Genomic DNA, 23844 nt, shown 5'->3' on the forward strand with positions numbered 1-23844 from the left:
TAAAAATAAAATGACTTTATATACTGAACAACTTAAATACTTATTAAAAACACTTCAACGCACACACGCACACAAAATAGTAGTTCTTTAAATACATACGTGTTTATATAAAGATCAACATCAAAATTACTTGAGGTTTTCTAAAATAAAATTACATATAGATAATATTAGAATTACAAAAAAATATATTATAAGAATATTATATATAAGGGCTATTATATTATAAGGGTAAATATTGACAAAAATAATAACATAGAAGTATTATTACTGAAGTGAAGTAGTTTAGGTCGTCGGCTTAATATTACAGCATAGATGCCGCCGGCTTTTTAATTAGAATGCAAATAATTGATAGTTGCCCGACTTAGGCTGCCGACTTTAAGTGGGTATATAGGTTTGGTTTGAAAGAATGTGGTACACTGACAGGTCATACTTGAATGGACCATGTTACTAATTAATGAAGTAACTAAGAATGATTATTATTAAAGATGGTATTATAATTATATACACATACAATTTGTATTTTAAGTAAATTGTATGTTTAATAAATGAACAAACATTATTTATTAAATGCATCTAGTTTTGTTACAAGGATATGTAAACTGTTTCTTAGTGTTTTACGGTTTTATGTGATCAAATGACACGTTAGGACGCCATTCTTTAGCAGACAGATACACAAGAGAACGATATAAACTAATAAGATTTTAGTAGTTGCATATGAAAGGCTTCCGATTCGCGTAGTAAAATAGTCCTTCGACTGTAATTTGTATCGTCTAAGTATGTCAAAAATTATATTTTCATTAAAAAATGTACAAAACTATGACGGAAAGGAATATATATTCTACATTAGACTAAGAACGCCCCAGCGTTTTATAACCGCACAAAAGAAGATATACATTATACACTACTGATTTACAACTACTCAAATTTTGATGCCAATTTTAGTTTTACCCGCAGAAATCTCGAAACTAAATTAACTTGTCTAGAAATTGTACTATCCTTTGCCACAAAGAACACAATGAAAGGGATGGCATAATTTTGGACTTAAATAAATATTTAAGTCTCTCGTCCCAATTCTCTCGTGCTCATTTGAGCATTGGCATTGGCATTATTATTGTATTTACTAATACATAAATACAATAATAGTATTTACTGCTTCTAATAAAAACTTCACTAGCTATTGCCCGCGTCCGCCTTTTGCGGTTTTTTTTTAAATACCAGGGAAACCGTTAGTTTTTTCGAGAACAAGTCTCCAGCATTCAAAAATCTCTGTGCAAAGATTCGCCAAGATCGGTTTGGCTGTAAAGTTTTGAATAGACAAAGTAGAATAGAATGGTGCTTTCCTGGGATAAAAGTATCCTATTTCCATCTCTAGGGCGTCCCATTATAGAGGTCAAATTTCATCAATATAGTGCAGTTGAGCCAAACAGGTACCAAACAGACAAGCTTTCACTTCTATAATATTAGGGCGTTACCACAGAATACAGAATTTGTTCTGTATTCTTATGGCGTTAATAATAAACGTTGCTTAAGATTATTTTACCAAGTTTTCTCAATTAGTACCGCAGTGAGAAGACAGTATATTCTACTTACACATATAATATTTGAATGTTTTTTATAGTGCATAATAATTGACGTACTAAAAAACCATCGCCTATAAGAATAACACTTTGCAAGGCATACAAGGAACAACGTCCTACGAAGTGCGGTGCCGCCCTGTATATCAACATAAGCCGTGTTAAACCTCATTTGCACTCTGCCTTCAGACCGGAACACAACAATGCTGCGTGTGACAGAAAAAAGCGTTGTTGCTCTGTCACATATAGCTCTACTACAAAAAACCTTTTTTGGGGAAAACCCCCGCGGTTTATCGCAAGTGTGTTGTATCCTTTACATAAGTAACCTCATATAGCAGTGTCGATCATGGGTCCTGGATGTGACAATGCTTGCTTCCTCTCCTGTACTGCTGTCACCAACTTCCTGTAAGGCCCGAGGGGTAGACCTAGGGATTTCATATCGCTCTCTGTTAGCAACATGAGAGAGTCTAAGTCGATCTGCTCGTCCTTGAACTTCTGAATGTACTGCGACAAGCCCCAGGCTGTCAGGAAGCGCTCGAGCGAGGAGTACCCTGTTTCGTCAGCTTCGCCTTCTTCGTCAGATGTTATGGTTGAACTTCCTGTAACATAATACGTTGATACACCTTGAGCTCACGTACGAAGCGCTTTGCAATAAATTAGCTCTGCTTACAACCACAATGATCTGAAATGTTAATTCTATTTACGGCACCGTCGCCGCTTTAGTAAATAAGTTCAATTTTTATGTTTAGGTTATATTACTGATATTTTTATTTGTCATTTTTTTTGTCTTCTTTTTTTGTTTTGTTTATGGAAATGAATTATTGGGATAAAAAATGTTCCATTTATAAGTTTACTCATTTGAATTTGTCTTTCAAGTACTATAAAGTATACTGTCTTTTTGTTTTTTTGTTTCTGTTTTTCTTATATAATGTTTATGTAACTCACCAGATTGTGTGGAATTCCATTCGGCAGGCTGGTATGCGTGTCTTGCGGCCAGGGAACCCGCTGACCCAATAGACAACTCTTCGCTGGCTGGCAGTGCACTCAGTGTGGCTGTTATTGACCGTCTGAAATCCATTGTTAATATTATCTTTTGAATAGAAGTGATCGTCATCATCATATCAACCTATTACCGGATCACTATAGGGCACGGGTCTCTCCTACATAGGAAGGGTTTAGGCCATAGTCCACCATGCTAGCCCAGAACGGATTGGAGGACTCCACACGCCTTTGAGAACAACGGAGGACTCTCAGGCATGCAGGTTTTTTCACAGGATGTTTTCCTTTACCTTATTGCTTGTTAGAGGTGCGTGCCGGGGTCCTAACTCGGACCCCCCGAAAGAAAAACTGAAGTTCTAACTTCTAGACTAACCGGGTCTAACTATGCAATTGATGAATTCTTAATGCTAAGTTTGCTTGAAAGAAGATAGCCCCGCTTTCATATGACACAAGTTAGAAAATAATTTTAATATTTAAATTGTGAAAAGATGGAAAAGAGCAGAGCTGATTTCTCGATGGCTTCTTCTCGGTAGAATCTGCCTGTCGTACCGGTGGTATTGTAACTAAAAACAGACATACTTAACCTTCAGAAAGTTCTTATATTAGGCCTACTTGAAATAAATGAATTTGAATTTTATGCAAGTGGAGTTAATGTGTGTTTTACCGGAAAGCTACGCTCCCAAAACCAGGCCTGTCGAATATGCTAGCAGGCTCTTGCAATAGCACTTCCTGACCGATGCCGCTGTCTTCGTTCTGCGCTGCCATGAAGTCCGGCTGGCTTGCTGATCTGTATGGTTTAGAAAGTGCAGTGCACGTGACTTGTGGATTCAAGCTCTTAAAATCAAATCAAATCAAAATACACTTTATTGTACACCATATACGAACCAATAAAAAAAAAAACTATTGAAAGAACGAAAGTAAAGGTAATAGGCGGCCTTATCGCTTAAAGCGATCTTTAAGGCAACCTACCAAAGGACAAGTTAAAAAGAAGGGGCTCGTTCAAGCTTAAGGAAGTTTTTGACTCTTTTATCAGACCTTGGCTGCAAATATTTTTGACAATACCTTATTACATAGCATAGTATTGAAGGGTGAAACATCCTATCGGCTTAGCGGCTAAGTAATGTTGTATTGAAGTCCCTTGCGGCTTTTATGGTTTGAATAAGGAACATCGCATCGCTACAACCTCGCTACGCTAGGGCGTTACTCTAAAATCCCTCGTTTGCTTGGGATTTAACCCGGCGCGGCGCCCGTAACGTAAGATATGCTTTACCCCTTTGTTGAACAATCTACTATTGAACAATCCGTTACACAAGTCTGTAAGCTGGTTTTTGCATGTGAAGGTGTGGAAGACGAAAATCGGGACGGATGGAATTGATTATGGTATGACCAATTCCTGCTGTCACGGTTTTAAATAAGTTAATGATTTTATTTTATCATGGTTTTGTCTACCAAAAAAAAAGTTGCAATAATAACTAAAAATTTTTTTTTGGAATAGTGGCACCATAACCAAGAAATGTGGTTATTTAATCAAGATTTCGATATTATTTTTACCTCGTCAGCGTAGGTTTCCTCGGTTCCTTTTCAGTGAATACATCGGCAACGGTGCCGCGTTGTTGGGGCCCGGCGCCAAAGGTCCCAACGTACATAACTTCCGAGTCACGCCGTAGACCGCTCAGAGAAGTCACTGATCTACGCCCTGTAGTTTCTACTTCACCAACCTATAACAAAATGGAAAGCAAAATCTTCTAGAAGAACAATCTATGCCAGGGGTTCCCAACCTTTTTAAGCCAGCGGCGCACTTACAAGTTAAGAGATTTGACACGGCTCCCGTGCCCTAACCTAGCTGACTAAAATAATTCAAATTCAAATTCAAAATTCATTTATTTCAAGTAGGCCTAATATAAGCACTTTTGAAACGTCAAGTCTGTCTGTTTGTAGTGATTCTACCACCGGTTCGGAAGGCAGATTCTACCGAGAAGAAGCCGGCAAGAAACTCAGCAGTTGCTCTTTTCCAACATCAACAATTTACATTTTGTATTTTAACATTCATTTTTCTATCTTGTGAGAGCTGAAAGCGGAGCCGGATGCTTCCAAGCAACCTTGTCATTAAAAAATTCATCAATTGTATAGTAACCTCGCTCTAATAAATGTGTTTTAACAAATTCTTTAAACTTGTGCATTGGCAGGTCCAAAATCACCTTAGGAATCATATTATAAAAGCGTATACTCAATCCCACAAATGATCCCTGTACCTTACGCAGACGATATGCAGATGACACTAATTTATGACCATTTCTTGTAAGTCGACTGTTTATGTCCACTTTTTGTGTAAGTATAAATACTAATATGTTGTCTTACAAATACTATATTATTATAAATATATTGTGAAGCTACAGTAAGTATGCCTATTTCTTTAAACTTCTCACGGAGGGATTCGCGTGATTTAAGTTTATATATTGACCGTACAGCTCTTTTCTGCAATATAAATATAGTTTCGATATCAGCTGCTTTACCCCATAACAAGATTCCATAGGACATAACACTATGAAAGTACGCAAAATAAACTAGCCTAGCTATTTCAACGTCAGTAATCTGTCTAATTTTTCTGACTGCGTAGGCAGCCGAGCTTAGTTTACCCGCTAGTGAATCTATATGGGCACCCCACTGTAGCTTATTATCCAAGGTCACGCCCAGAAAAACTGTGGAAGTCTCTATTTTTAGTGATTCACCATTTATCATTATATTTTTATCAATTTTCTTTACATTTGGTAAGATAAATTCGACACACTTTGTTTTTTTTGCATTTAAAAGTAAGTTGTTAACTGTAAACCAGTGCGACACATGCGACATAACACGGTTTACTTCGTCAGAGTTATCTTTACTCCTATCAGTCTTAAAAATTAGAGATGTATCATCTGCAAACAATACAATGTCGCATGTTCCAATAGATAGGTACGTAGGCAGGTAGCTAGGCAGATATGCTCAAAAAATAAAACATTCTCATTAAGAAACTAATAAAACCATAATAAATATAAATTTTTAACAAAGGGGGCGTCCATAAATTACGTGAAGGGATTTTTTTTAATTTTCTATACCTCCCTGCCCCCCCGGTGAGATGTCGTGAGATTTTCAACTCCCTCGTTGACTGACGTGATTAGAGCTATTTGGTATGAAACTAATATAATGGATTTACATTCAGTATATGTATAACGTCTAAGTATGAATGAAATTATTTTTTTTCGAACGAATTAGTGAATGATCTTAACCGTATTACGATAACGATTAAAAAATCTTAAGCAGTCTGGGTGAAATGGACTAAAATAGTATATTTTTTTTTGTTTCAATCAGATAAAAAAATGAGTGATACTTGCCGAGACCCCCGCTCTCTCAAACGTAAGATTGGATGAGATTTGACTCGACCCCCGACCGAACCCTTAAAAATCTCACGTATTTTACGAACGCCCCCAAATAATTAGGAAAGATAATTCTACCCCAGTAAGGGGATGGCTGAGCATGGAGATCTTCACACAATTTTGCAGTGTGGGGCAAGCGGTGATATTGCCAGTCCCATAGTCTTGATGACGATCAAAAATTTTTATTTTTTTGAGTTACTCGCGGCGCACCTCTGTACTTTCTACGGCGCCCTAGGACGCAGCCAGTCAAGGAAGCCCTGATCTTTGCAGGACTTGAAGGCATGCAATGCAGTGTATCACATCGAACGATACCGTTTTTTTTGATATACCGATATTTCATCTCCAAACTAGGTAGAAAAAACCAGCCAATGGCGAATCAAACTCTCGCGCGAAGAACTATGAAAACGGCGAAATAATCAGGCATGTCGTATGAAAGCTCTCTTAAATGTTTGTTTTATTCTGTTCCTTAGTATTTGTGGTTATAGCGGCAACAGAAGTTGGTACATAAACTTCGAGAATTTGAACTGTATATCTATCACGTTTTTTATTATACGGCCTGGTGACAGACGGGCAGACAGACGGATTGATTGGCAGCTGAGCCTTAGTAGGATCCCGTTTTACACTTTGGGAACGGAGCCCTAAAAATTATTGTTGAATACCATATATATCAATACTGAATATTGAAAATTCGTAGAACAAAAGTTGTTAGTTTTAATGATAGGAACTGAAAGGAAGAGAGCTTTTTGGTTTTTTTATTTAACCTGTATATTAACCAGTGGCCCCCTGTGTATACCCTCTATGCATAGGTATAAAAAACTTAAGGATAGGCATTGTAAGAGTTATAAAAAGCCTACCCTTAAGTATTTATAACTCGTACTGGAGATTTTCCTCATTTTATATCATGTGCAGACCCTCTATGCACACCACTGATAGTAACCCACCTTAAAATCATCTTTAGTAACAGTGCTTTTCCCTAACGTGCCGTTGCGCAGCTTGCTAGCGAGTGCCTTCTTGTATACTGCTCCTCTACCCCTCGCGCCCGAGTTCACAGTTCCCACTAAAGAGCTGTACGTAGGCCTGGGCTGCTCGTCTAATAGATTACCTGGAATCAATATTTAATGTACTAGTTTTAAATAATTAACTTTAGTCTTTAAAATATAATAGTTTGTAATTGTTGCACGCCGAAAGAGGCAATATACATTGGGACTTCATAAGTGTAATTATATCCAACGTGACCAATGCGATAAATGAATTTGAATTTAAATCAATGACCTAAAATAATTAACTGTTGGATTAATGGCCTCTCCCAATGGTTTGCCCATAGCCACCGCGCTGGACGGAGGCGTGGTGATCACAGTAGATGGTATATTAGCACAGATTAAGATGTCCTTTCTTCGTTTTATTCCATTAGTCACTTCGTACGACAGCTGTGTTCTGACCAGCCAACATCACACGTCAGAAACGTATACTAAGTGCACTGGAACCTACCTTGGCTAGATGAACGGATCATCTTTTGCTTCAAAGCCATCAGAACATTGCTAGGTCTGTGCGGCATGGTCGACACCTCCTCATTGTATCCACGATCCCATTCCTTCGTTAGCTTCTTCAACTCTTTTTCAGCTATCACCTCTGCTTTGCTTTGTCTCTTGGTGTACTGTTTTTGTAATTTCTCGTGATCTTTTTTCGCCTTTTCCTTCAGGGATTTCGCTTTTTTCCTGCAAAAATAAAGAACAACGTTTTGTTATTTATATGTGAGATTTTGGGTATATTGGCTGTATGTACTGATAATCTTATACTACTTTTCTATAGTGAGAAGTACACGATAAACGAAGATTTCTGTAACTTCAAGAGTGATACTGACGGCCGAGTGGCGCAGTTGGCACCGACCCTGCTTTATGAGTCCAAGGCCGAGGGTTCGATTACCACAACTGGAAAATGTTTGTGTGATAAACATGAATATTTTTCAGTGTCTGGGTGTTTATCTGTATATCATAAGTATTTATGTATATTATTCATAAAAATAGTCAACAGTCATAACACAAGCTACGCTTACTTTGGGTCTAGATGGCGATGTGTGCATTGTTGTGGTATATTTATTTATTTATTTATTAGTGATATAGATATTATAGTTTGGATTAGATTGCAAAGCCGCCCATTGATTGAGGCGACAGAGTATAGTTATGTTTTCTCTACCATTCATCGTCCATGGTACCTACTGCCAACCGATGGGAATCTACAGCTGAAAACCCCAATACCCCTTTCATACCTAAAGTGTTGGATCTTAATTTGAGTATCTTGAAGTGCCAACGTCCATCGATCGATGGATAGATGGGTGGACACCTAGTTAGGTGTATATATGAGATACTACTTTAACTTTAAACTTGTTGAGCTATATCGGTTATTCTGGAATATTTTTGCAAATGTTCTCATTTCAACACATAGTTCTATTAAAGACATACCTACATTCAATCGCACATGGTCTGCCATTGATTATCATAAATATATTTTTTTAAATGTGATTCTTTTTTTTTCCTACTATTCAAGTTTAGAACCAAATGATTCAAAGTTTATAAAGGACACGAATAATGGACGTTATTGGACCTTACAAAGAAACGTGGCCAACTTCTGAATACTTACTATATTCGAACGAACGAGATTCGAACTGACAGTGCGGTCGAAGTCCTACGCACTGGGTTATCACCGCTTCCGTGTAACACACGTAGTTACTTACTTATCATTATTTTCTAGTTTTCCCGTAGCTTGATCTAGGAAGCGCAATATATCGTCTCTGCCGTTAATTGCGGCTAGTTCTTGAGCGGTATGTCCGTCCACGTCCATCGCGTACATATTAGCACCAAAGTTAATAAGGAAGGTCACGCATTCCTTGTGGCCCCTGGCTGCTGCTAGGTGCAGTGCGGTGTTCCCGAAGTAGTCGGCTTTGTCGGGCTCACCTCTGCAATATTGAAAGAAAAAATATACATTATATTATTAGTTCCTGCAATATTGACAGAATTCTAAGAAGAAATATAAGCAGGTGCCAAAAATGAGGTTCATCCCCCGATTATATCCCCTAACAGGGGATATAATTAACCTATCTACCTGCCAAAGCAACAGGGACATAGCAGAAGTATCCGTTTATTATAATACGTATATTATTTGTATATTTCGGTAGTAGTAGAGTCTCTCTTAAGATCAGGTGGGCCATCTGCTTGGTCCGGCAATTATTAATTAAAAAAGACACGTTCCACCGGAGCGCCAATGCTCGGGGTGTTGATAAAGCTTTACCCAAAAGAAAAGATAAAATGTTGTCCTTTACCCCTAAAATTTTACCTGTCCATGCTAGCCATGCTGGACAGGAGGCTGTGTCTATGATTTTATTTCTAACTGATTAACGCCATTTTGGCGCTGTAATATGAGTGTCCAAGTAACTAAACTTAGAATGACTAATAACAATATAGGGTTAGTTCCAGAGACACTCGCATGTCACATTTGGCGTTCAAATTCCGTTGAAGGCGCCATTTTTGAATACATATTGTTCGTACTCTTGTTATTAATTAATATTTGTTAATCTATTTAGAGTAACTTTATAATTTTTTTACAACTCTTTGTCGCGTCAGTTACTGTACCATCACATCATCATGGTCATATATCAACTTAATTGGACAGTGTACACCAAACAAAAGTACAGAAATAATAAGAAAGAACAAAACAATACAGTGTATACAAGTTACAACTAGACTGCCTAGCGATCTCTTACAGTAACTAAGTCGTTAACACAGCTATAGGTAGGTAATGTTTATAATATACAGACAAATAATAATATTTCTAGAGATATAGACTATATTATTATATTTGAAATTCAAGTACAAGTTAGCCCTCGACTGCAATCTCACCTGGTGGTGAGTAATGATGTCTAAGATGGTAGCGGGCTAACTTGTTAGGGAGTATGGTAGTCATACCCGTAATCGGTTTCCACGCGATATCGCACCGGAACACTAAAGCGCTTAGCGTGCCGTCTTTGACGGTAGCGTGGTAACTAACCACAGCGGAAGCCTTCCACCAGACAAATTGTTGCAGTAATGAAGAGTCTACTTGAAATTGAATCAGGTGGTCAAACGGACGCTATTCAATGGTGTATCTTACCCCCTTCCACACAGCAATCTTAAAGCTTCGATATGTCCTTCGAAAGCTGCCCATAACGTCGGCGTCATTCCGGACTCATCTTTGTTGTTGCATTCTTTTCGGGTCGCCTCGCGCAGCACTTCGAGCAGACCATCTTTGGCTGCTCTGCAATGTGAGAAATACTGTTTATTACTTTTGAAATCAGTACACGTTGGCCCTAGTGTTAAGTACGTAAACTAATGATGCAGATGAGAGACGATGCAGTGTATAAGATATAAGGGATATTAAATCCATAGGTCATCATCAGTGGCGTGCATAGAGGGTATCCTCAGGGTATGCAAATGATATAAAAGAAGAAAATCTCCCGTACGAGTCATAAAAAAACATAAGAAGAGGCATTGTCAAGGCTATTTTAAGAATATCTCGAACATGAGATTTTCTTCATTTTGTATAATTTTGTATCTTTAATTTCGATTTGATCATCATTATTATCATCACATAAATCCATTATCGGCCCACTACAGGGCAAACGTCTCCTCACACAATGAGAAGGGTTTTAAGGCCACGGTTCACAGGTCCACCACGATGGCCTTAACGGATAGGTGGATTCCACACAACTTTGAGAACATTATAGAGAACTCTCAGACATGCAGGTTTCCTTCCTTTTAATTGCTTAAAACGCACATAAATTAGGAAAGTAAGAGGTGCGTACTTAGATTCGAACTATGCCCCCGGAAAGTGAAGTCGAAGTTCTGTCTGGGATTTCGCGTTTTTTACTCGGCATCGTATCGGACGTACGTTATTGTTGGTATATTGGTAACTAACCACGGTCAAAGCCTTCCATCAGACCAAACCAGACACAATTAGTAAGAAATTTGAATTAAAATGTAGGTACTCCGGTACTGCCGGTTCCAGGATATTCCACTTATTACACCACACCGCGAACGGAAATTCATCAAGTTATGCGCACTGTTTGGACCCAACAAACACACACACTTTTGCATTAATGTGTTTAAGTTAACCATTTAAGCCATAATGTAATAACAACCTCGCTTATACTCTAGTAATTACTCTAGTGCTAGTTAATTTGGTTGTACACAACATCTTATCTAGATTAACTATTAATGTTGCTCGTGTTATTTATACAGAGCGGTATTCAATTTGATTTTTTTTTAATTTCACTCATCACATTCATCTTTAAATTATATGCTATAGCTATCTTTAAATTGTATATACATACAAAATTTGCGATGAGAATTACAATTGGAAAGCGGTGATAGCCCAAAGGTTAGGGCGTTATATGCGTTTTTAATTTAAGCAATTAAAATATTACTTGCTATAACGGTGAAGGAACACATCACTTCGTAAGGAATCCTGCATGCCTACATAAAATTCGCAGATTGCGTGTTAAGAGTACCAATCCGAACTTGGTCACGTATGCACAGGGTATGCAGAGGATATAAAATGAAGAAAATCTCCAGTACGAGTTATATATACTTAAGGGTAGGTTTTTTATAACTCTTACAATACCTATCCTTAAGTTTTTTATAACTCGTACTGGAGATTTTCTTCATTTTATATCATCTGCTTACCCTGTGCATCAGTGGCGTGCACTGGGTATACTTACCGGGGTATGCATACGGCAGAAAGATAGCATAAAATGGCAAAAATCCTCCTCCTATACGAGTTATAGGTACCAATTTTAGGGTAGGCAGTGCTTTTGCGCATGTATGAAGTGCACGCCACTGCTTTGCATACCCTCTATGCAAGCCACTGTCATCATCATCATCATCATCATCATGTCAACCCATTACGGCCAACTACAGTGGTCTCCGTCCAAATTGAGATGGTCATACCACGCTTGCTCTGTGCGGATCGTTCGACTCCACATGCCTTTGAGAACATTATGTAGAACTCTCAGGCGTGCAGGTTTTCTCACGATGTTTTCCTTCACCGTCTAAGCAAGTGATATTTTATTTGTATATAACGCACATAACTGATAAAAGATAGAGCTGATATAATATAAAAAATAGTAATACACACACATGCTCCACCCACCCAGTTCATACGCGTATAACTGCTATGTGAAGTTTCTTTTAAAATACTTTTTTAAGTTTATTGAAAAAAAAAAAAGATAATAATTTCACCACGATAGATAAAAATACACAACTATCAGGCGGAAGTAATGAAAAGTGAAGCATAGTTTTATAGTGGTAGCTACTCGTTACAATGGCTAATGACTTTCACCGAGATGAGGCAATGTCGCTGTGTGAACTAGACTTATTTACGCGCACTGAATCACGCAGATTAAACGCACGGGTAACCATCTGAAGGTGTGAAGAAGACTGTTAAATAAATAGAATATTGAATGAAAAATAAGGTCAAAACCGATACGTTTATTGCAAACTTCCGGGATTATACAATTGGTAATTTTATCACCATTATTGCCAGTGGTGAGCATAGAGGGAATGCACAGGGTATGCAGATGATATAAAATGAAGAAAATCTCCAGTACGACTTATAAAAACTTAAGGATAGGCATTGTAAGAGTTATAGAAAGCCTACCCTTAAGTGTTTATAACTCGTAGTGGAGATTTTTTTCATTTCATATCATCTGCATACCTCTATGCACGCCACTGATCATTGCCATTCGGAGTATATTAACGTAGAGCGTTTAAGTGCAACGGCCCACAACGCTGCGCCATTGCGGGTTGGTGGGCTTTAACGACCATTATCATAAGCTTTTAAAATAAGTGGGTCAGAAGGCTTATTCATCTCGCCAATTTACTAACTTCGGGTTTGTTTTCCGAAAATCACAACTTATAAGCCCGACATTTTTGTCCAACTCAGAACTGAAACCCGGGACCTTGTGATCCGTTGTTAACATACTAACCACTATACCAACGAAACATTAATAGGATATTGTAATTAGTATTATTTTGTATGATCATCATTCCTTTCATCGTCGCTTCAACCGATTGAAGTCCACAGCTGGACATAGGTCTTTTGTAGGGAGTTCCAAAATACACGATCCTGGACCGCTTGTTTCCAGCGACTCCTATGTATTCCAATACAATTTTTAATCATGACGTGGTTACGGATTACCGATAACTTGATAAGAACGATTAACTTCTTAAGAAGAGATGTTATATATCCATTGGTTGTTCTCTATTCCATTTTAATCGTAACACATTCATACAAGCATAATATTTTTTGCCATAAGTTGTTATATTATAAAAAGAATAATCAGTCCTTGTGTAAGGTTTAGAGTTAGATTGTCGTGGGTGTGACACAATGTGACGATCGCAATGCTTTCTGATTTACTTGTAGGTACCTTCTACCGAATGAACGTATGAATGAATATACTTTTATTGCACACCACATAAAGTAAATACTACTACTGTTGCCTAGAACACACAATGCAATAAATTCAGCCGTGTCATAATATTACCTACAAGTTTTGTAATAGACACACAGACAGGTCTATTGTTGTTTCTTCAGTGTATGGCGTTGCTACTAAGTCACTCAGTCTATCAGCGGGCTATGGAGACGGTTATGTTCGGAGTACGAATATCTGTACGCGATCAAAGAGAGCTATCGACATAACCAGCTCGGAGGGTATAATTACCTTTAAGAGTCCCAAGGTGCTAGAATTGCGACCTCGTACCGTCAAACGTCATAAGATGGAGACGCTGCTTAAAACTTCACAAGAGGCACTTAACCGTGGAATTTGGAAATCCATACAAAATACCTGTCTTTGTCTAGTGGAATTTCATTGATGATGAAAACTTAAGAGTTTGCAAATGAAAAATCGATTTTTCCCGTATGACTCCAATAAGAATGAATACGTTGTTTTACGGCAACAGTGCAGGTGGAATATGTGATCGACCAGCTACGTGGTGTACAAAGTATATTCATTCATTCTTGAGTTCAAACACTTTTTTTTAGTGCGTAGTTCGTAGTTCACACGTGTGAGGCAATAAAAAGGGTAATCTTAAACATGCATATGATTACCAGTTGTATGGATTGTGGAGTAATGGCTCATTATATGCGGAGCATGCACGTTTCTTAAGTATCACAAAAATTCCTTATATGTGGGGCATCGTGTTAACGTGTTAACGTGACCAAAGTTTAGAAAAGAGTATGATTTCCTTTTATTTATCGTCATAATTGATGGACCCAGCAGACGTCCCAACGGGTTGTAAATGGAAAGCCATCGTCATGAACATTACACTAGTCCGCAGTGCGTTAAGAGACACCCCTTACGAAGTTCCGCCCAGTATCCATCTGGTATCAAACTTGTTCATGCGTTAGTAATTACTATGGAAAATACGCTCTTCAAATCGGAACACACCAATGCTACTAATTGGCAGAAATAAGAATGGTGGTAGTACTTTCCCGGGCAAGCGTCTTAGAATTACCATAGAAGCGTCTCTAAGCCTTGGGACTTAAGGCATGTTACTTTCACAGCATTATGTCATATGGAATTTTACTAAGGGGTAATGCTGCTGATATTGGCACTATTTTCGTGCTGCAGAAGGCTGTTCGTGCGATCTATAAAATGGGTCCGAGAGAGTCATTGAGAGATAAATTTAAAGATGTTAAAATTATGACACTCTATAGCCAATACATATTTAAATGACAACAAAAAGAACACCCGGCTAAGTTTATTGTGGGCTTTGTCTTAGACCAGGGCGCGATTGGAACCCTCGTAGCTTTAGTTTACGATTGCAGTACCATCACTACTTACTGCTATGTACAAATTTTGTAGATAAAAACGCATCAAAAGTGCCATCTATGTGCCTATTTGAATAAAGAAATATTTGACTTTGACTTTGACTTTGCATTTGCATACTTAAAGGTCTCTTGTCTGCTTACAAGTTGCCACTTTGATCCTTGCTTAATGGATCTTCTCATTTCCGGTTTGAATTTAATAACCATATCAAACAATTGACGACTGGACAAAGGTGTTTTGTCGGGAGTTCCAAAGAACAGGGTCTTGGGCCGCTTGCTTCCACTGTCCACCTCGTTGAGTCAGTTAGAGAAATTGTAGAGTCCCTTGTCCACCGAACTCGACGAGGTGCACAGCCGACATCAAGCGTGTCGCTGGAAGCAAAGTTTTTTGGAACTCCCAACAAAAGACCTACGAGTAGGTCCAGTGAACGCTGCGCTTACTTAGATCCCAACGTCCATCGGCTCTGAGCCTCACCCTTTGCCACTCCAGCTTTTTGATTAGTTGAGTTGAGTTGAGTTTTGAGTTGAGTATGTCTATCTCTAGTTCTCCTACGGATCTTCCAGTTTTCCCTGCTAATTCACCAGCTAAGTGACTCTGAGCCTGATATGATCACTTAATTATAATAATAGAAGAATCGCTCGATCGCTCGCTCACTGAGCATTTTTCTGATACCTTACTACCTGGCTTATAACGATCATAGATGATACAATTGTTGGCATTAAGTAAACAATTTTAACTGATTTATTTTGTTCGCCAAATGACTTTATCGCGTCATCAGAAATGCTAATTAATCCATAGTTGTTATCAGATTTTACGATATCGCCCCATATCATTTTTGAAGTAATCAAACAAGACAGTACTTTTGTGCCATTTTTACACGATTTATTACTTTTCGGAGTATGGATTTCATTAGTTTATGGAGTCAAAAAATAGTTTCGCACAACATAAAAAGTCGAATCGTACATGCGAGCTATCAACAAAGTAAATTAACATAATATGACAACGGTGTATACTAGTTTAGTTGGCATGTATATTGCGACTAGGTATAATATAAAGGTACAATATTTTTACGGTCAATAACCTAGAGTACGCAGCTATCAGGTTTATCATCATAATTATACGAAGAGAGGACATATAGCTCGTACTTAAAATAAATAATGTTTGTTCTTTTTTTTTTTTACTGATGGTTCAGAATGTGTGCGTCGGAATTTGAGATAAGAGATTGAGGTATTTTTTTAGTAACTGGCTGCTGCCCGCGTTTATTAAGATTTTTATAAAATTCTATCTCGACCCTTTGTTTTCTAGGATACAAAGTATCCTATGTTTCTTAAATATACGAGTAGTTCAACGGGTACATTCCACGATAATATTTTTGGATTTGTCGATATTTCGACCCATGGTTCGTAGCCCCGTCGCGACCACGATCCATGTTACTTTGTCGAAATATCGACAAATCCAAAAATATTATCGTGTAATGTACCCATTGAACTATATTTAAGAAATGTTGATTAACCACAAAAATCTTAGTTTAAAATCTTTATCCTATGTTACTTTACGTCCTTCCAACTAACTCTATTTAAAAAGTCAAGTTAATTGGTTGCTTAGGGCGTGAAGAAAACACAAACAAACAAACGAATTTATATATTTCGTTATCGTCATTATGATCAACCCATTACAGGCCCACTGCAGGGTACAGGACTCCTCCCAGAATGAGAAGGGTTTAGTCTGTAGTCCACCACGCTTGACTGAAGCGGATTGGTAGACTTCACACGCCTTTGAGAACATTTGTGAAAACTCTCAGGCGTGTAGGTTTCCTCACGGTGTTTCTCTTCACCGGTGATATTTCAATCGCTTAATTTAAAAAATGTGTGAGCTGTCATAAGACGCCTCGCAGATTTGAAATATTAAATAAAAATAAATATAACGACAGGAATCAGATATGGCATAATGAAAAGATAAAGCATAACAAATTTGTTCCATATGCATTTTTATTAAATTCAAAAAATCTAAATTAAAAAATTATTTGAATCGCGACAACTTAACATACATTATATATTCCATCATATATCCTGGCGATGCGATGTGTGGCCACGGCCTGTATCGCCACACAAACAATGAGGTTCACCCTCGCGTATAGATGTTTGTCATCAAAAAACTCTGAAAAGTTTAAGGTGCGTTCCGGAGATCGAACTCGGTTCTACTGATAGGAAAGCTAAGCTCTAACCAATAGGTATCTTATCACTGCGTGGAAAACCATCGTCTATGAACAGAACAACACGCAAGCAACACCTGCTAAGAAGTCGCCCTATTTCCATCAACCCAAGGCGTGTGTGTATAGCCTCTTGCACTTATAACTACACCAGCAACTAAGCTCTTGAGACAGGAACGTAAAATTGCTGCTTGGAATTAAATGAAATGAAATTTGAAATTAAATGAAATGAAATGAAATTTATATTTGCCCATAAAATCGCTTACAATTGTAATACAAAACTATAACTAACAATCGCATGTGGACAAATAGGGTGCTGGTTTAAGGGGGACCCTGTGTGCTCACAGACGTGTTTGCGATTGCTTGATCCATGCCAAAACCTTCAGTCTATACATAATAAAAATGAAATTAAAAATAAAACACAGTACGGAATATAAAATTTACAGAGCTAAACCAAGAAGCTTACTACGAAGTCGGGCAGTGTCCATGGTAACGCTAGGTACGCCGTCTGTACATACGCCAGAAATTTATTACAGCCCTGCTACTAGTGTTTTTCACACACTAACGCATACGGAAAAATAACTGATTCAAAGAAAAGCCTCATAAATGTTAAGAACTATAATTTTTTTTGTTGCTGTAGCAAATGTGCTTTGAGTTTTTCTTTAAATAGCTTGGGGGCAAAAATAAGCATAAGTACCCACTTCCCACCATACGAACTCTGTCACAAATAGCTTTACTTGCGGTCGATATAAAATTGGAAGCCTTTGGCAGTAGCAGGTACTTAACCGGACGAGCTCTGTCACAAAAAGTTCTACGTTCTACTAGTATTTTCTGCATATTTTCCATTGTATCAACATAGAAGTCGCCAGTACCGGTAAACTAACACCTGTGCTGATAATCGATAACGGACTGTTTATTCAATATGACATCTAATGTTACAGTGTTTAGGTTCTAAACAGTTTGTTGCCGCGGTTGCAATTCGTTTCCCTCATACTGGTAGAGTTGCTGGAGCATAAAAGTGCAGGGTGATATTACATAATTCGACTAACGTTAAGTGAGAATTTTATGGAAAAAATCGATATTGTATCCACTTTTCCAATTTTAGAAGGATGTTTATGAATATGTCGGGTGGGAGGCTTCGGCAGTGGCTAGTTGCCACATGGGGCATGGGGTTAATTTACCTTATTGCTATAACCCACAACAGGTAATCACTTTACTATCTGAGACTGCATCGTCGCTTACAACTCTACATGCTTCTATATAATATAGACAAATCCATGTGTGGCGGTCACCCTTGATGTCGTGATTTTATTAAACCCCCATTTTATTAACCAACCCCCAATCTCACGTGAGATTTTTCAAAATGTGGGTTTCTTACGTAAACGCGTTGGATTGTTATTGTAAAAAGAAAAAAAAAATGCTTCGTGCTTTTATTTACGACTAGTTAATATTAGTAAGATTGAATCTTAAGCATTTACAATCTGGATTAAATGGAACAAAACAGTATAATTTTTTCTTGTTTCAATCAGAAAAAAATTTGCGTGATACTTGCCGAGATCCCCCCTTCCCCCCTTAAACATCACACGTATTTTATGAACGAACCCTTATGTCCATTTGGTCAATGTAAAAAAGAAGTCATCTTGTCCCCAAGCTCTATACAACATCGCCCCATTTCTTCTCATCCCTCGTCAGTAGATGATAGCTATGCAGGTACGATATAACAGAGGTCTTCCCACTTATTAGAGTTCAGGGCCCATGACCCTGGCACCTCAATTCTATACGGTGCGATCACATTGTGTCGAGCGAGTACGGAAGTGTAAGGATGACGGAGACACGCTCCACGTATTAAAACAGTTCAACGTACTTAATTCGAGATAGGCGCGTTCGTCAGGCAAAATTCTGTGAAATGTGTTTGACTACCTCCCTGGCGTAGTGCTTAGCGTGGGGTCTTATGAGTGGAGGTCTATGGTTCTATCCCAAGCAGAGACAAGTTAGGTTTTTTTTTAAATTATGAATGTAGAGTTTAACATTTTCTTTTGTCTGGTCTGTTGGGCAGTGGCGTGCGCTTCATACATGCACAAAAGCGCTGCCTACCTTAACATTTTAATATAACTAGTAACAGAGGAGGATTTTAGCATTTTATGCCATTTTACTTCTTTATGCTTACCCTGGTCAGAATTCCTATGCACGCCACTGCTGTTGGGAGGCTTCGGCCGTGGCTAGTTACCGATTAAAACGTACCGCCAGTAAAAGAGATTTACCGTTCCGGTATGATGGCGCCAAAGAAAGGACCTGTGGTATTGTATGGTTTTATTAGACCAGGGTGCGTTTGGAACCCTCGTAGCTTTAGTTTTAAGTTTACGAATATGGTTGTCGCCATCATCTCACTACCGTGTACACATTTTTAACGTAATGTACCACGCATCATAATTGCCATCTATGGGCCTACTTTAATAATGATATTTTTGACTTTTGACTTTGACTTTGACTTTATACTACTATTTCACCCCTAATAGGTGAGCTCCCAGACGCTTAATACTAACTTAATAATCGATTTCATCTTTATCACCATTTTCAGTCTTGTTATATCCCATTTCAGGGCACATACTCCTTTGGGACTATGAGAGAGCCCTTTAGAGCTTAAACCCACCATGCTTCTCCAATGTGGGTTGGCGGTACGACTATTATCACAACGTTCTCATGCCATTTTCCTGACTCCTGTCTGGTGCTGAGAATTTCTACGTCAGATTTTGATTCAAACCGAGAATCGAACCACCTTGCGATATACGTTATTGAACTTCCTGACTACCATACGATCAAGGTATTTGTAGTGTATAGGTTGTAGAAAGAGGTTCTAGTAGACGAGAGTAAAATGCCAGCTGTCAGCTGTCGACTGTCAACTGTGGACTGGGATCCGAGGTTGTGGAACGAAGCGTGCGGGATGTGCTTATGGAGCGATATATATATATAGCTAGCAAGAGAGTGTAATACCAGTGTTATTAGTTATTACTAGTATTTTACAGTATTTAAGTAGGATTAGTTAAGGTCGTTGCTTTATACGTAGCATCCGCTAGAGCCTGTCATTACTTCTAACTAATTATAGAAATCAGGCATCACTTCCAGTTCTTAACGAGAGAGAATATCCGATTTCTTCGTAATAAGTACATCAGCAAAAGTTACTATGGAAATGTGGACCTTAACATTATTGACAGTAGTGTTATTTTAAATAATAGGTAATGCGTCCTATATTTCTATGGTTTGTTTAAAATTTATCTCGATTGCCATTTCATGGGAATTTTTCAAGATAAGCCCGTAAGCAGGTAATCTTTCTGAGATTGTTAATATTCAAGGGTTCTCAAATCCCTACCTTTTTGAGATAAGACTACGAGTAGGTAGGTTTGGGGTACCTATTTGACTTTGATAACATAAATTTTAGATGACCTTCCCGGCGCAGTGGTGAGCGATGTGGTCTTATAAGTGATCTCAGGTTCGATCCCTAGCGCGGAATTTTGGGAATTTATAATTTCCGAATTTCCTCTGGTCTGAGACTTCGGTCGTGACTAGTTGTCACCAACTAAAATGTGCCTCAAAGTGATTCAATTTTCCAATACAATGCCGCGTAGAAACCGTTAAAACGTTTAACAAAAAAAAACATGTAACTAAAAAGATATTTTTGACCTAAATTATAAATAATGTACTCAAAGCTATGTACTATTCCCTTATTGTATATTAAAGAGTTTTTTTGCTCGATTTTATTGTTGTGTGATTTTTTGTTAAATTTTCCAGAGGAGATACTCGTAGTGTGAAAAAGAAAGCACTGCCTACTTTCGGATTTGTCAGTTCGGTTTAGAGATTTGCGTAACACAGAATCGGCCTCAATACGTTACCTATATGCAAAACACAACATATATATAACAAAACTCAAAAAGCGACTAGCTACGTGTAGAAAGGTGCACCTACCGAGTGCGTAACTCATAGTATAGCTGCGCTTAAGTCGTTCTCGCGGCAAAGAAACAACAAAACCATGGACAAGTGAAAAATTGAGAAGAAGCATACATGCAGAGTCATTATGCAAATAAATTAATACATTAATGTTACTATGTGAAATGCCGTGAAGCAATTAATTTAATTACGGCTAAGAAAAATGAAAAAATATTTATTTTGATGGTAAGAATATTATTAACGTAGGTACCCGCACCCAGTATTTATATAGTCTTTACCTGGCACATTTTATTTATCTATTTAATTAGGTATTTTAATAGTACAACCTGCAAAACTGTGTTACTTTTTTTTAAATAGAAATTCGAGTGCGGTGTAAGACAGGGGGGTTATCGTCTCCTATTATATTCAACTTGTCTATTCAACTTGTACGTGGACGAGTCGATCGACGCGCTCAGTAGGCAGCACATCGGCTGCCATGTCGATGGCGTTTGTATAAATAGCTTGAGCTACGCTGATGACATGGTGCTTCTGAACGTGTCGAGCTGTGGGTTGAGGAGGCTGGTACAGATTTGTAAAGAGTACGCGTGTCGCAGTGGCGTACATAGAGGGTATGCACAGGGTATGCAGATGATATAAAATGAAGAAAACTCCAGTATGAGTTGTAAAAAACTAAAGGATAGGCATTTCAAGAGTTACAAAAAGCCTACCCTTAAGTATTTATATTTGCCATCTAGCCCCAAGTCGTGTCGTCATGGCTTGAAATACAATGTTGCCAAAATTAATAGTAGGTATGGTCTTTGAGGCCGCTGGTGGAAAACTCCTTCAGGACGAGCTCCCTGTGTTACTGTCTGGAGTTCCTCTAGACACAGCGAACCAGTTCAAATGCCTGCCTCATTACAACTGACCGTGGTAATGTTATGCCGAGAAAAAAAAACGAAGAATGATACATACTAATCGATACCTACAAAGATATTATAAGTGTCTATTTGTTTCATCTCGTATTGGGCTTATCCTAATTCTTAAGATTTTGTATGGATTCCTAAAACATCCGATCCTATCAAGAGTTTGTCCGACTGTCGGAAGGTGTGCGAAGTTCTTAAGGAAAGGAAGTCGGAAGGTCTTGAAACAATCATGAAAATGATAAACTATGCATGAAGGGAAAACACTTAATTACGAATACCTGTTGCAATTATTTATCGATAAATTTAATCTAATCTTGTGACGTTTGAAGTAGATAATAATTAGAGTTCCTGTAAGTACCTACCTACGTACCTATTGAAAGAATTTTTGCCTTCATAATCTAGGCATACCTACTATACTAGTACACTCAGAATGTACCTAGAACTTACTTGTGAAATCTATCTGTACTCATGTTTAAATTCTAAGCACGTTTTAAATAGTTCAAAGAAACCCGAGCAAAAGTTTGTTCAAGTCATTTTCGAGAAACACTTGGTTTAGTTCACTTTTTACTTAAGTTCACTTCGGCACTGTTTTGTTGATAACGAGAGAAAATTTCTTTTTGCAATTCTGTTACACTTTACAACTCAATTCATCACAATTTTTAGCTTTTGTCACAGTGTAATTATTTTCTCACAAAAATAGTTCTTTCTAACACAAAGTTCACTTTACACTGCTACGAAGCGAACTTGTGAATAACTATATTTAAAAAAAACAAATAAATTAAAAATAACTAATGTTTTTGATTTTGCACTTTCAAATACGATACGAAACACAAAGTTTTATCAATCAACAACACCTGCTTTCTGGGAAAAAGTGAATACCTACTGAACCAGTGTGAAGATAGCTACGATATGATTCAATGACCTCAGTGATAATTTTTAGCGCCATCTATATAATAGAAGTATAACTACGTTGCAACTAAACTGTAGGTATAAGCATATAGCGACATCTATTGTTGAGTAGAAAATGATTAAAACTGCTTCTTGGCCAAAGATGGCGCTATATGTTTAAAAGAGAAACTATAAAATAATAAAACAAAAAGCTGTGCTGTGTTCTGGTAAGAGACATTTAATTCAGGAGATAAAGATATATCTACTCTGCATGTTATCATCTCTGTAACTTTATTTGAATGGATACTATTTATTAATCTGAGCGAGGGGTGATAGCCCTCGGCCTCCTTTTCAGTGGATCGAATTTGATCCCAGGCATCTCTAGCTTTCTGATTAAGGTATATGTGTTTTAAGCAATTAACTATGCTTAATAACTTGCCTTAACGGTGAAGATGAAAACAGCGTGGGGAATTCCAGATGCCTGAGGGTTATCGATAATTTTCATCTCCATGATCAAAGGCGTGTGAAGTCTACGGCTTTAATGACCCTTTACATTCTGAGAGAAGATCCTTACCGGTCGGTAATAGGGTGATAATGATTGGATTAGATAGAATTATAAAATCTTAAAAGTTGTTAAATTCATCTTAGTTAAGACTCAGTAGGCCAGCCGTCATAATGTGTTGACAAACGATTTTTTTAAAGTGAGAGGATATCTTGCCTCTTCAAGGATATCTTGCCTATACTTAGCAATAATGAGGTCCAATTTGTTACGCGCTTGCCTAGAAAATGTCTTTTCGCTATTTTCGTTAAGCTACTCAATTCATACTCATACTTAGGTATACGATATTTGAATATGGCTTGACACGCATTTAATATTAATAATTGCACATTTCATCAATGCAATTAAATAAAAGGAAGGAATATTAAACAAAAGTTTTGGGTTTGGTGAACATTGGTGTGAATGTTCACCAAATTTTCAAAGAAGTGACATCCCTTTTATTGCGTTGTTTGTGTAAAAGGATGGCACTTTTTATACGCTTTATATTAGCTTCACCTATAT

The 23844-nt window shown here is 37.7% G+C and overlaps 1 protein-coding gene across 1 annotated transcript; it reads right to left on the reverse strand.

Annotated features, from left to right (window-relative positions):
- Nucleotides 1-200: 200 nt before the first annotated feature.
- On the reverse strand, nucleotides 201-22772 carry LOC120629346 (Usher syndrome type-1G protein homolog). Its single transcript, XM_039898269.1, has 9 exons — nucleotides 22344-22772; nucleotides 10130-10273; nucleotides 8718-8939; nucleotides 7475-7701; nucleotides 6928-7088; nucleotides 4125-4291; nucleotides 3238-3360; nucleotides 2520-2641; nucleotides 201-2173 (listed from the first exon to the last, which is right to left on the reverse strand). Exons 1-9 carry the CDS (start codon nucleotides 22364-22366, stop codon nucleotides 1902-1904), a joined length of 1461 nt encoding a protein of 486 aa, XP_039754203.1. The 5' UTR covers nucleotides 22367-22772; the 3' UTR covers nucleotides 201-1901.
- Between the last annotated feature and the right edge of the window lie 1072 nt (nucleotides 22773-23844).

Source organism: Pararge aegeria, chromosome 14, assembly GCF_905163445.1.
Source record: "Pararge aegeria chromosome 14, ilParAegt1.1, whole genome shotgun sequence".
Lineage (NCBI taxonomy): Eukaryota > Metazoa > Arthropoda > Insecta > Lepidoptera > Nymphalidae > Pararge > Pararge aegeria.